The sequence below is a fragment of the Falco naumanni genome, chromosome 2, assembly GCF_017639655.2.
Source record: "Falco naumanni isolate bFalNau1 chromosome 2, bFalNau1.pat, whole genome shotgun sequence".
Taxonomy (NCBI): domain Eukaryota; kingdom Metazoa; phylum Chordata; class Aves; order Falconiformes; family Falconidae; genus Falco; species Falco naumanni.
Window position 1 is genome coordinate 41563412 of NC_054055.1, and position 13378 is coordinate 41576789.

At 35.6% G+C, this 13378-nt stretch overlaps 1 protein-coding gene across 1 annotated transcript in view; it reads right to left on the reverse strand.

Moving 5' to 3' along the window:
* Window positions 1–712: 712 nt before the first annotated feature.
* Window positions 713–13378, reverse strand: part of LOC121083564 (protocadherin-9-like) — a 393954-nt gene continuing 381288 nt past the window's right edge. Inside the window, exon 3 of the mRNA XM_040584116.1 lies at window positions 713–3077. Within this exon, the coding sequence (XP_040440050.1) occupies window positions 2704–3077 (374 nt within the window). The 3' untranslated portion in view covers window positions 713–2703. The remainder of the gene's footprint in view (window positions 3078–13378) is intronic.

The window sequence follows — 13378 nt, forward strand, 5'->3', positions numbered from 1 at the left end:
TTTCAAACATATTCTGTTTAGAAAGGCACTTATAATTTAAAATTGTTGGTGCTATTGGGGTTTTCATATAATTATTGCATTTCTGGTTTTAATACAGAAATCAGGGGATCTCTGCTTTAAAACTCAGCACGTCCAAAAATAGATTACATTTATTGATTCATCTTTTTCAAGGTTGTTTGGATTTTTTTTCTTCTTTTTTTTTTTAATGTGCTGCAACAAAAGTGATTATATAACCATACAATTTTTTGCTTGTAAGGAAGTATTTACTGTATTTTGATATGACTATTTTACTCTCAAAAGAAAGACTGAGGTGTGGTAAGTGCTGACTTTCCTATATGCTACCACAGCACTGTAACAAAGACTCATGCAAGGATGCTTATCACATGTGCTTAAGTATGCCTAACAAATCTGAGCTAGATTCTGTCACCTTTGTGCTGGGTATGTAACACTTATTTCAAATAACTCATTTTGAATAAGTTCCTACTTACCATAGGAATGACAGAATATGGCCCTCAGGATTTATCATTTTTTGTATATTCCATTTTTATACATATCTAAATGAACCAAATGGACCATGATATGCATAGAAAAATAACTGGAAATCCAGAATGAAACAAAGAGACAAACAAACCAACAACAACAGAAAGAAAAGAGAAATTAACAAGAATAAAGTCCCTTAGGCATCTGCCCAAGAACTAACACAACACAATCAGGAATTCAGAACATTTATTGCAAGAGCTGAATAACTAAATAACGTTGAACTGGCAAAGCAGTAACAAGGATAATTGGTTAGATATTTATTCTGTCAAAGTCATCAAACACCCCTCACAAACTGACATAAGTACTGCAATAAGCAATGCACCCCTAACCCATTTTTATGCCTTTTATACTGAGGAGGGATACTGTGGAGGGATAGAAACGTAAAAAAAAAAAAAAAAAAATTAATGAACTGCTATATACAAAAGAATAAAAACCCCCCCACGTTCTATTTTTGGTAAGAATAACATAATCTTCAGATTAGCTAACTTTATTACTTTAAGACTGATGTGTCAATGTGGCATAAGTAAATTTTGCTTTTTTCTGTAAGGACTTTTTTTTTTACCTTTTTTTGTTTTTTGCATGCTATTTATTTGTGTAAATCATCTGTCATGCCTTAACAAAAACCATCTAAAAATGCTGGATTTGGATTTGCTTTGCGTGCAACTCAGATCTTAATAACATTAGGAGTCACTCTGCTGGTTTGACTGAGGTGACATGATATTGGTACCTGCCAGGCAATGACCAACTATGATAACAAACAGTTAAACGGCAATAATTAGAGATTTAACCCTTTACTTCCCCCAACTAGCCTACCAGGAGAATGCTCTGTTACATCATGAAGGCACAACACATTAAATATTCTGTGGCTATGGTCTAAAAACACTTGTGTTACTACAACGTTAACGCGGATGAAGATTAACACAAATGCTGCTGGTTCAGCAATACAAACTGTCTTAGGTATAGACACACACCTGTCCAATTGGAAAAATATGATTACTGTATTTTGCTCCTGTAGAATTTCCTCCATATATTAGAGCTGAGATCAATGTCAGCTATCACTCATTAAATGACAGACTGCAGCTAGTATGATCAAGGATTCCAAACTAACAGCTTTCCCTCTCTCACCCACCACCACAAATTTAAATATTATCCTTTTGTTTTGCAGTTTCCCTGTTTTATGAAACGTTATGGAAGTTTAAAAAAAAATGTTACATTTTTAAGCAAGCCCTTACACAAGTCCTTTCATTTCTTAATACTAAAATTAATAAATGGAAAAAAAAAAAAAGAAAAAGAAAAAGAAGAAAAGAAGAAGAAGAAATTCTACCTGAATGCTGGCACCATTTGCTCCTACATAGAAAGAAAAATCTTTTTTTTTTCCCTTTCTACAACCAACCTTCCCTCCCACCCCATCACTCCTTTTTTTCAGGTTTAACACAAGTGTTTAGAGTTCCTTGGAACATTGTGTGTCAGACAGACTACTAACACAGAAACACCATCACTGAAAATAAAAGCAAAACAACAGGAAGCAAATGAAAGAAAGTAAAAAGCAACTGTGAAACACAGAAATATGCTACAGTATATCTTTTCAAGTGAACGTTATAAGTACACAAAAATTGTAAGTAATAACTTTCTATTTACAAGTATTTGAACACTGATGGACTTATAAGTGTCCCCTAACATTGTTAATAGCACAACAGGTTTAATGTTTACAGTTTCAGTTGCTTTGTTTGCAATATTATCTCAAGTATAACGGTCCCAGCATAGATCAATGAGAACAAAAGCACAATTTTCTAACTGGATATGCTTTTCAATCATTGCAATCCACTGAACTTTCTCGCGCTCTCACTCTCCAAATGCATCTTCTGTTGTTCGTAGCAGCAGTCCAGGGTCAAAAATCAAACAAACAAACAAAAAGGCTATTTGCAAACTGGAGAGATTTCTGCAGATTTTAATCATGTCTATTTAACAAAACCACACAACTAGTAGAAACACTCTTCCATCTTGCAGGACATCATACCTTCCACGACGCTAACACAAAGATATGCATATCTCTGCTAGGTGAAGCATAGTTCTAGAGGCCTACCCAGTACATAAAGCTCTGACACACACATAGTATTAGCAAGTCTAAGTAGGCTAAAGTCATTGGTCCAGAGTAACCATTTCTTATAGCTGGTGCTCCTTTGGACTCTCAACAGCTCCTGAGGCCTGTTTATAAGACTTCAAGTTGGCCAGAGGAATGTCAGTCATGTGGTTGCCAGTGTTGAAATGGCCCTCACTGGAACCATACTGCTTTCGGTCACTGAACTGGTTTCTGTTGCTATCTTCTTTCCAGGTCCTGGTCAATGTGTGTCCATTAACTAGTTTGTCCTTCTTAACCCATTCTTTCTGAGGTGCAAAGGTGGAGAGAGGAGACTTTGGCTGTTGGTATGGGCCCAGGCTGGGAGGCATCCAACAGTTGTCTGAGTGACCCAAAACCAGGCATTCTTGAGTACACATCTCTGTAGCTTCAGCTAATCCTCGTGGACCAAGAGGCCCATCTGTTGAATAAAAACAAAGAGAAAAAAGAAAGAGGGAGGAAGAAAAAAAAAAAGACATAGTATTAGATTGTGATATCTAGCATTACCTTTATACATACACCTCATGAGAAAATTAACAATTATTCTTCGACAATATATTGTAGTGGTTAATCCTACACAGATTTTCATTCTATTAGAGAGAAGTTCCTTTGTAGGCTATATACTCTCTATATATTCTCCCTATATAGCTCCCAAAAGTGGAAATACATTTCAATTAGTCCTATGTTATCAGTCCCAGATCCTACTGTGAATAAACTTAACGCCCTTTTTCTGTCACACTAAGAAAATAGTTACGTAGGTGAAAATGTCAGAGGAAGTAAATACACCCTTGCAGATTCTGAGTGAGAATTAACGTTGCTTGTAAAGGCCTACGATTTGGATGTGTGCTCTTCTGCTCTCAAATCACTCCACTTCTGCAGAGCCTCGGGGAGCTGACAGCTACCGCAAACTGAGAAACAACGGCACCGTCCAAAAATGGGCTTGCCCAAAGGAACGTTTTCTACGCAGGATCATTCTCATGTCCATTATTTTACAAACTTAGTTTGGTGCATAGTTCTAGACATTTACGCTGTGGATAAAACTATGATGTGCACTCCCAACTAGTAAGAAAGTACTTAAACTTCGCCATATTTAATATGAAACCATGAAACACTTCAAAACATTACAACATGAAAGAGAATAAAATCTGTAATTCTTCTGACCATTAAACACATCTCAGATAACTTCTATGCACCCATAAAAATCAAGGGGTAAATAAAAAAAGGTGGCTTATGTAAATCTTGAGTTTAGGAAAGAATTGTTCTCGTAATTCTTTCTAAGTCAGGAATATGAGACCACAGGAGACAGAAATGAAGTCTGCTGAAGTACTATGCATATTAAATATCCACATAATTCTTCACACACTGCTGAGGACACAGCTGGCCAGCTGCAGGCATCTTGTAATCAAGCAGACAGGTCACCCGTGTCTTCAGCGGCACTGAATTCCTCTCAGTCTCACTGCATTTCTAAATGGCTTAATTTACTCATCTGATCAGACTGGATGTATGAGGAAGGGCAAGCCAGGAAAAAGGCAGAGAAATCACTTTGTGTGTCTTTGTTAGATAATTTTCAATATCTGAGACATGCTTTGTCATAATTCTTTGCTAATTGTATTGTAATTTTGACCAAGAATTTTGAGATGCCTTGTCTCGACTTCAGAGTAAATCAACTGGCTACTGCTTACTGTAGACATTCAAAGAGTTAAGGAGACAATTCTTCCTCAATTAAACAGCTCAGTGACAGGAAGGAAATTGTAGATTGATTTTTGAGAAAGAGCATTAGCAAGTAGGCATGAATATGAACCATCTTAAAAAGTAGTACTAATCACAAGAAAAAGGTCAGTGGTGTATCAGCAACAAAATTGTATCTTCAAAACAATATAACTGAATCTTTCATTTTCTTGTACTCCATGAATGTATAACAAATTACCTTTAGAAACAGATCTTTTTCTGAATACTGAAATATCCCAATTAATTGTATGGAAATTGCTATTCTTTCCCAGTTGTTTTTTTTTTTTTTTTTTTTTTTTACTGGCACATAACAAGTTATGGTAGCAAGTTCCAAAGATTATCAACCCACTGCTTTTACACATGTAGAAAATGCAGCCAGGTATGTTTCTACATGTTACAATGTACGGAGTTAATCTTATCTCTAAGTAACTCCCCTCTGGAGATAGTATCTGGAGAATATACAGTGTGCTGATGATGTAACAGAATATAAAAAAACATAATAAAGTTGTTTCTGCATTTCCCATATAAGAATGTGTTCTACTGCTGATATCTAGAACAGGAAAAATGTATAGAATCAGTGCTACTTTCCATTTAGATCAACAGAAGATGAAATAATTAAGCCAGAACCGTTAGGAAAAAAAGAAAAAGCAACTGTAAAGTAGCAGCTTAGAAAAGATTTCAGTGAGAACCAAGATCTTTGATTCTAAAATGAGAACTATGATAATTCCCTGGAAGAGAGAAATTCTTTTTTCTATAAAGCTCTTACTTGAATCCTCTACTATGAAGTTATAATCAAACTGAGGCAGGTACTTAGTAAAAAAACCCAAAAACCCCAAAACCAAAACAAAAAAAATAATAAGTAAAGGAAGTACTCACTGTAAATTGTTAACATTTCCACAGGTTAATCTATGAATAAGTTGATTTTTTTCCCTGACAACAGAAATCTAATTGTAATTAGGTTTTTTCCCATTTTTTGAGGAAAAGAGTGAGAAATGTCAGAACTATTTTCAACCTGCCTGCTTTCACAGTACAATACTATCTTGCTGACCAAGGCGGAGAGGTTTTGCAGGATTAAAATTTTCAAAACACAAAGAAAACCATTCACCACAGAATGACACATTTCAAGAAATACAGTGCATGCACTCTGTGCTTCCAATTTACAGTGGAATAAAAGGTTAATAGGAGAGCCTTCAGTACTACAGTTCTGAAGGGGATAAGTTACTTATTCTGTTTAGTTAAATAAATTTCAAAAGAAAAGACATTCATTTCCATTTAAAATTTAAATGAGTAATAAGCTCGTTTTACTTCGTACTAAATATGCATGTGGCCCTATGTTAAACTACATGTCAAACTCTTTGGAAGATTTACTTCATGTGGTTTTCTTTCTTTAATAAGAGTTCAAGGCAGTTAATGCTCTTAAATTCAGAATAGATTTTAAACATCCTTTTCTTTAGGCATCTCTAAGTTTATGAACTTTCAGTAGCACACTGGAATATTTAGGTATCTGTTACTGTAAGGAGGAGACAGGAATGGGGTAGCAATGCCAAGATGATCACCTGTCCAGGAAGAGGAGCTCCTTGAGGGTTTTTTTTGTGTAAGAAAATACCACTGTTCAACTTAGACTTCAAAAATTAATTATTGTGTGCAAGTTCTCCTCTAGTCAACCTTACCTATGCAGAGGTTTCAAGCAAAGGCAAGACTACGGCACTCTCTGTAGTGGGCCAGTTACAATTTTTGTATGGATGTAGGTCACACCAAGTGACAGTTGTAGACAGTGAGGCCCCATCTTTTTAGGACAGGACTGGAAATCCCAGTGGAACACCTGTAAGACACTTCTTTTAGCTGTGTAACTGTTCAAATAGCTGTGAGGTATGGCATAACTCTGTATACAGACTTACTGTATACTTATACAACTCTACATACTTTTACGTGTATGTAAAAATCTATGACTGAACTGCATGTCCAGAACTGAGAACAGGTTCGGACTCCTACTCAAGTGAGTATGCTTATTTTGCAGTACTCTGACTCATGCTTTCCAATGTGTAAAATACAGGGAATATTTACTTGCTTTATTAAAATATTGTGAGGTTCAAGATTACAAAATGCCTCATAAGACTTTAAATAATATAAACTAATATAAAATTATCAACCATTATTTTAAGCACTTTTAGTTTAAGCCATCACAAGAGAAAAAGAAATCCACAAAGGTTTTTTTTGTGGTTTTTTTTTTAGACATGTGAATCTTTAAAATAATATATTTTACTGTTGAACTACTACAAGGCATGATCATGCTTACTGATTGAAGAAAAATGCAGTTTCATTTATGTGTGTTGTGTCTGTCACACCTGATCTCCAGTTAAGGCCCTTAGATACAAGCATAATGTTTTTGTAAATATTATTGTTAATAATGATGATGTTGACCATGATTTAGGGCACTCTATAAATGTTCTACTGTGAGAAACAGGGAAAAGACAAAAAAACAGACTTGGGAAAAAAGGATCTCACCCACAAAATGGAAAAATCAAAGACAGTCTTTCAACAATATGGGTTTTTTTCAGCTTCTGTTTTGTGTAATTATGTTCTCAAGTATAGACAGTTTATTCTTTTCTAGGACTCCTTATTATTCAGGTTCCTATTCAGTAGTGTAAAGTGAAATGATCATGAGCAAGATGATGGGAGAGAGATCTTCTGGGGGTAGCTTGCACTGCAGAGTTGGCTTCTTTGTACTGAGAAAGAATAACATTGCCTTAACGGTAATTATCTTTCTCCTCCACGACTGCTGAAAAATAGCTTTCACCCAATTTTCCAGTGTTGTTTCATTACCACATACAATGACAGCACTTAAAAACCTGTTCCTGCTGCTTTAATTTTATAATTGTATTAATTTGATTCCTTTTGCTTCATAAAAATGTCACTGAAATTTCTGTATCAAGTTTTTCCACACTGCAGTACTTTATTGATATGTGAGGTATTTTTTTCCAAAGTATTTGTTCTCTGAACAATCCATAATCCATGAGGCTGGTTATCAGTCTTGGCTGCTTGAATATATAATGACACAAGTGCTGATAAAACTGTACAAGCCATCTGTCCCTGGAGTTAAATGTTTTGAAAGCAAACACAAAAGTGCATAACAAACACTCCCTTAAATTGTCTTTGTAAATATTTATATCAGATCTTACCCAAAAATGCTTTTTTGTTGTTAGTTTATTCTGTTAATAGCTGTCAAGCAGATGCATGACTTGCCTACTCAAAATCAGACAGGTGTAAGAAGGAAGATAATGTATGCCACTCAAGAGCTGGTCATAGCCTAATACAGGAATTTCTGTGTGGTCTTTTATCTCTTTTGATTATACCCAGAAGCTAAACTGCTATTTCATTGATTAACTTACTGCTGCAATTAGCAGCTAGCTTCTGGTGTGTTGACCAGCTGCTTTTCAACCTGCTTCTTTAAAACTCTTGCTTAAAGCCAGAAAATTCATTCTTCAATTCAGAGAATCAAGACCACAAGGTAAGTTCTATTTGGTGAGGCTTTTTGGTCTCAAAAAAATGAATGGGTACTATTTGCTGAGGGCACTAACATTAAGTATAGTGGATTTGAACATGGATACAGCTGTGTTTCAATCATATATATTTAACTTTCCATATTGCATCTTAAAAAGAAAAAAGAAAACAACAGCAACAACATTTTCAGCTCTATTTAACCTCGAATACAGAAAGATTTTTAAGCTTTCATGGGCTACTTTACTAAATGACCTTTTTTGAGACCACGTGTTTTCACAGCCTTCCCCATATATATTGGAACTGAAATGACATTATTACATTTCATAGAGGTTTTGCAGCTACTGTATATATTAAATGTAAACACTGGAAAATAGTTCATAATGAAAAAGATTCTTTTGACTGTTTTTGCTTTTAAATACCAGCCAAATAAATGATAAAGACTATTCTTTATTTCTAGTCTGTTAAAAAAATAATCCAAGGCTACAAAGCCACATGCATGCTGTGCTGGATGTATCTTCTTGGTATTATTAATTAACAGCAAGATTCAGGGACTACTAAAAATATATTTTTAGTGGCTTATTCCATGGTCATTCCACCTGGCACAGTCAGTGCTGGTAAGATCACATTCTGTTCCCAAGTCACTTTGTTCCAATGTCCCTGGGATCCTACCATTGCTGCTGCCAGTTTTTGGTAGACTTCACCACCACCACCTTGTAACCTGCCGATTCTCTCTCTTCCTGGAGCTGCAACCTCCATGCTCAGGTATAGATCAAGAAACCCCTGCCAGTTTCTGTTCCCTGTCATGGCCCAAGCTTCTTTTTCATCACTACTGAACTAAATAATGCTGTGAAGTTAGCTTATATCTGTATTACTTAGCAGAGATAAGCTGCCAGCATCCTTAATTAGCGCAGTAACAGGAGGGACAGTAGGCAGTGGGGTAAGGGTGCATAGGAGCTACTGCCCAGAATACAGAAATGCAGCAACTGAAGTATTTTCTGAACAAACAGGAAAAAAACTAGTAGAGTAAGATTTTGTACACAATTCTGTGAAGCACTTAAGCGATCCAGATGGCTTCCACAGAAATATTGGCCGTCTAAGATCCAACCCATAATTTCAAAAATCATGCATGACTTCTTTGACACCATGGGCAGCTAAATTTCGAAATGCAACATTATTCAAGTACTTGAAATTCTGTTTCTACCCAGAATTGCCTCATTTTCTGATGACTGAGATGAATTTTTCGTGTCTAAATCTGTTCAGAGTTAAGAAAATAAGTGTCCCCTTCTCTTCGTATCTTGTAAATGTGTTTATCATTTTAAGAGTACAACTAACATATGCTAACAGGTCGTAGCTTTGAACAATGTAGCAGCGCAGTAGTCTGGGTTTTTCCCCCTCCAGTTTATACCCATAGGCTGATAACAGAAAGGGCACCTGTCTTTTGTTTCAAACGTTGTGCAGAGGCCACTTGTGGTTAGAACACTTCTGGAAAGCTCGACTCTGGTTTCCTTTTCTTCCTGACAGATTCTGGTCCCTCTCTCCTATAGATGTATAAGGATCAACCTCGATCTGGGTAACAGGAACTATTCTGAGAAATGAGAGACAGTTCTGTAACCCTGCAGAGAAGGGGACTTCTCACACACCTGAGGAATGCTGAAACTACTACTCTACTGTACAGAAGGTAGATGTTAACACCATGATCACTTACAGAAAGTGTTCTGTATTTCTTGTCTCGAGTTCATTTCACCTATAGCTGCTCCGCTACAAAAGCTAAAATGAAAGGGATTGTTATTTAGGTGGTTGTATTTTACTTCTTTTTTTCTGGTAACCTTCCTAGAAATGTAATAACATTACAATTTACAAGTTACACCTCCACCAGTAATGGCTCTGCTGTCAACATGTTTTTATCCAGCCTAACTTTCTGTGCCTATTTCCAATTGCTTATATATTGATACATAAACTTATGCGTTTCATGTGTGCATGTTCAGGAATTAGTCATGTACCATACAGTCCACCCTTTGAAAGCACTGGTAGCCTAAACAAAACCTTGCATTCTCCAATACTAGACACCTTCCAAAAGTTGACACCTTCCAAGAAATGGAATTCATTTTACAATGCTTTTGAGAATAAAGCCTTTGGTTTCCTAGACCTGCTTACTACACATTCCTTGGAAGGTATTTTGTGGCCTGTTTCTGCAGATGGGAACAAATAGGCTACTTTATTTATTGTCCAGCTAGATGCAGAGCTGGTGCCACAAGACTAAATTTGCATGTTGCTGTGCCTAAACAAATACAATTCAAGAAAGCATATAAGGAATTTCAGAAGAGTTTAGTAGTTTAGAGTTGTTAATAATCCCATGATGTCTTCCAAACCAGCTTGTCTGGAAATGGAAAGTTCAGTCTATAAGCAGGCCACATTTACATCTCTCTGCTCCTGCCATCTAAACATACCCTTGAAATTAATTCAGCTGTATGTTGTTACATTTCTGGTTTAATTCTGTTCTTTTTTTTTTAAAGAACATAAATTATTTAATACTGAATTTATTTGGGACTTAGCTCTTACCAACACCTCACAGTAAGAAGTAAGTTTTTATAGCCTAGTGGCAGTTCCTTTTGGTTGCTTGTAAAGTCAGAAATTTATCCAAATTTTAGGCCTCAGTTATCCATAGAAGATAGCAAACAGCCCATTTCCTAAAGTCTACTGAATACACTGCTATGCTTGTGAGACAGTAGCAGTCCAGTTTGCTTAGTGATGTCTAGTCTTTATCAATAGATAGGTGAATTGACTGACAGACTTGCGACCATTCTGCAGGCAAGTCACAACACTTTGAAATCACAAGGGCATGGTCCATGCAATAAACAGCATAGAAATACGCCACAGGAGGTGTTCCAAAGCTGTCATGGTTCTGGAGTGGTGCTGTGCTCCCACTAAACACTTCAAACCTGTAGGATTCAGTGCTCTTCACTTGTCATCAAAATCCAGCTTTGTTACTTATCATGGATTGCACACTGCCTTGTGTTCAGATCTCTATGCCACCCTTTCTTTATTTCTGAATTTAACTGCGTGAAACTTTATACCTTGTAGTAAAAAAAGTAGTTTCACTAGATAATGTAGTGGTTCTTTCTGGTCTTAAAAATCTATGTATCAGCAAATATTAACAAAAACTGTACTCTGTATAAACTTTCATGAACAAATCTAACCAATCGTAGCATCCTCTTTAGAAATACAGAAGATACAAAATGATATCTGGGATTGTTATTCTGGTTTAAATGCATTCTGTCGTCAAACAAACAAACCAACCCCCACAAACTACCGCAATTTCTATTCTCAGCTTAAGTGTCACATTGTGGATGCAGTCACCTTCCAGGGAGAGCAGGAGAAAAGAAATGCAAACAGGATTTGGCAAAAATAATATTTTGTTAACAAATAAATAAAGATTAAATGTTTTACACATCTCTCATACAGATTTCATTCTTTGGTCACAGATGAAAAGTCAACATTTGCAAATGGAGATAGTCCAAATACAATAATACATGGGCACCCAGAACAACAGATTATCTCCCTGAGAGGATATTGTTAGACAGACTTTGTGGCACACAAATAGCAGACAGCATATCTTTTAAAGTTTGTACCCATCTTCAGCATGGCATGGAACTCATCCATCTTCTTGTCTGCTGAAGCTACACCTATGAAGAATGCTAACTCATCTGATTTTATTTCCTCAAAATTAGCATTTTTACCTTCCACACATGTAATTTTAGCAGGAAAATCTAAAAAATCAAAATGCCACAGAGGATTCAAATGAACCTTCTAAATTTGTTTGGATCAATTAATGAGAAAAAAACCACAGTCGGTGTTCAACTATTTGGAATAACTGATTTTCAGCCTTCATCTTTTTTTGTTACGTAGCTCTTCATTTTGCTGCCTAAAAATGTCTTTATTCCCAAAAGGTGATGATGGATGGTGATAATAAAGTATTTATAAAGCATCCCATGGTCACAATTACTTACTATCTTTTTTCTCTCATCCCTAAATATTTATGGTACTTGATCAAAATATTTTGTGAATTGATTTACAAGCAACCTGTTGAGACAGCACCACTTTTGACATGGTCACTTTTTCTGATCTACTGATATGCCCCAAACATGAACCTCCTGTTAGTCAAAAACAACTTATGTCTCAATTTGGATGATTCTGTCAACTGTTCATCATAAAATCAGATTTTGGTGATTAATTTCTACAATTGGGTGTGTAAAAAGGTAGGATTCAATGTGAAAAAGAAATATTCTAAATCAGAAAAACTGACAGAATGCTGTGAAACAGAGCTGAAGAACATTTATTTCAACACTGTACATTTTGTAAACTTTTTATGGAGTTATATGCGTGTCCATTAACACACATACAGCAGAAAAAAAAAAAAACACCTTGAATTTAATTTTATTTTTATGATTTTTAAAAGAAGTCTATATCAAAGCATAGTTTTTCTTGATAACTCTCTAACCTAACCTACAGTAAAAGCTTGATCTTTTGACTTATGATAAATACAGATCATGCAATGAGGGCAGGCATGATATCTTGCTTGTGATTTTATCAAAGTAAGGATATAGGCTTTACTAATCCACAACTCAATAAAAGCACAATTCATCATCATATACATATATATATGAACTGTGCTCTGTAAAAATATATATAATGTGATTTATTTGTATACATCTCATATTTTCTATACTTTTACACATATTTTACATATATATATATATAAATACACACACACTCACACACATATACTGTCTATCCATCTAAGTTCTTAATCTTCATTTAACACAGAATGGAATTAATAGAGTGATACCCATTGAAGTTAAAGTAATCATTCACACAAAAGGAACAATTTAATTGCTGTGCTCAAGTTTGGTATGCAGTTGTCCTAGCCTCCTACTATCAAACAACAGAAAAGCATTTTCGAAAATTGATTCAGCTTTCTGAAGACCTGACTCACTTTCTGGAGGTGAGTTTCTGTCCATTGATGAAAAGGGAACCCATGGATGGTGACTACATTTCGCCTTAAGTATCTTAAATGGATGTAATGAGTCTAGCTCTTTTTTCGCCATTCCAGTAACTCCCTCTGATCTCTTGAAAATGCACTCGAATAAAGCTTTTTCATTATAAGCAAAATCGTTCCAGCAGCCAGTGAATAAACCAGCAGATAATTTAGACTACACAAGATACTTGAAAGGCAGTGCATCTCAACCATACTCAGGAAGTAAGATTCTGTGAAGTCTGGAAGACACTTCCTGGAGGGATCCTGATATAACTATATCTCTATCTCTATCTCTATCTCTATCTCTATCTCTATCTCTATCTCTATCTCTATCTCTATCTCTATCTCTATCTATCTATCCCTATCCCTATCTATCTATCTATCTATCTGTCTATCTATCTATCTATCTATCTATCTATCTGTCTCTGTCTGTCTATCTATCTGTCTGTCTATCTATC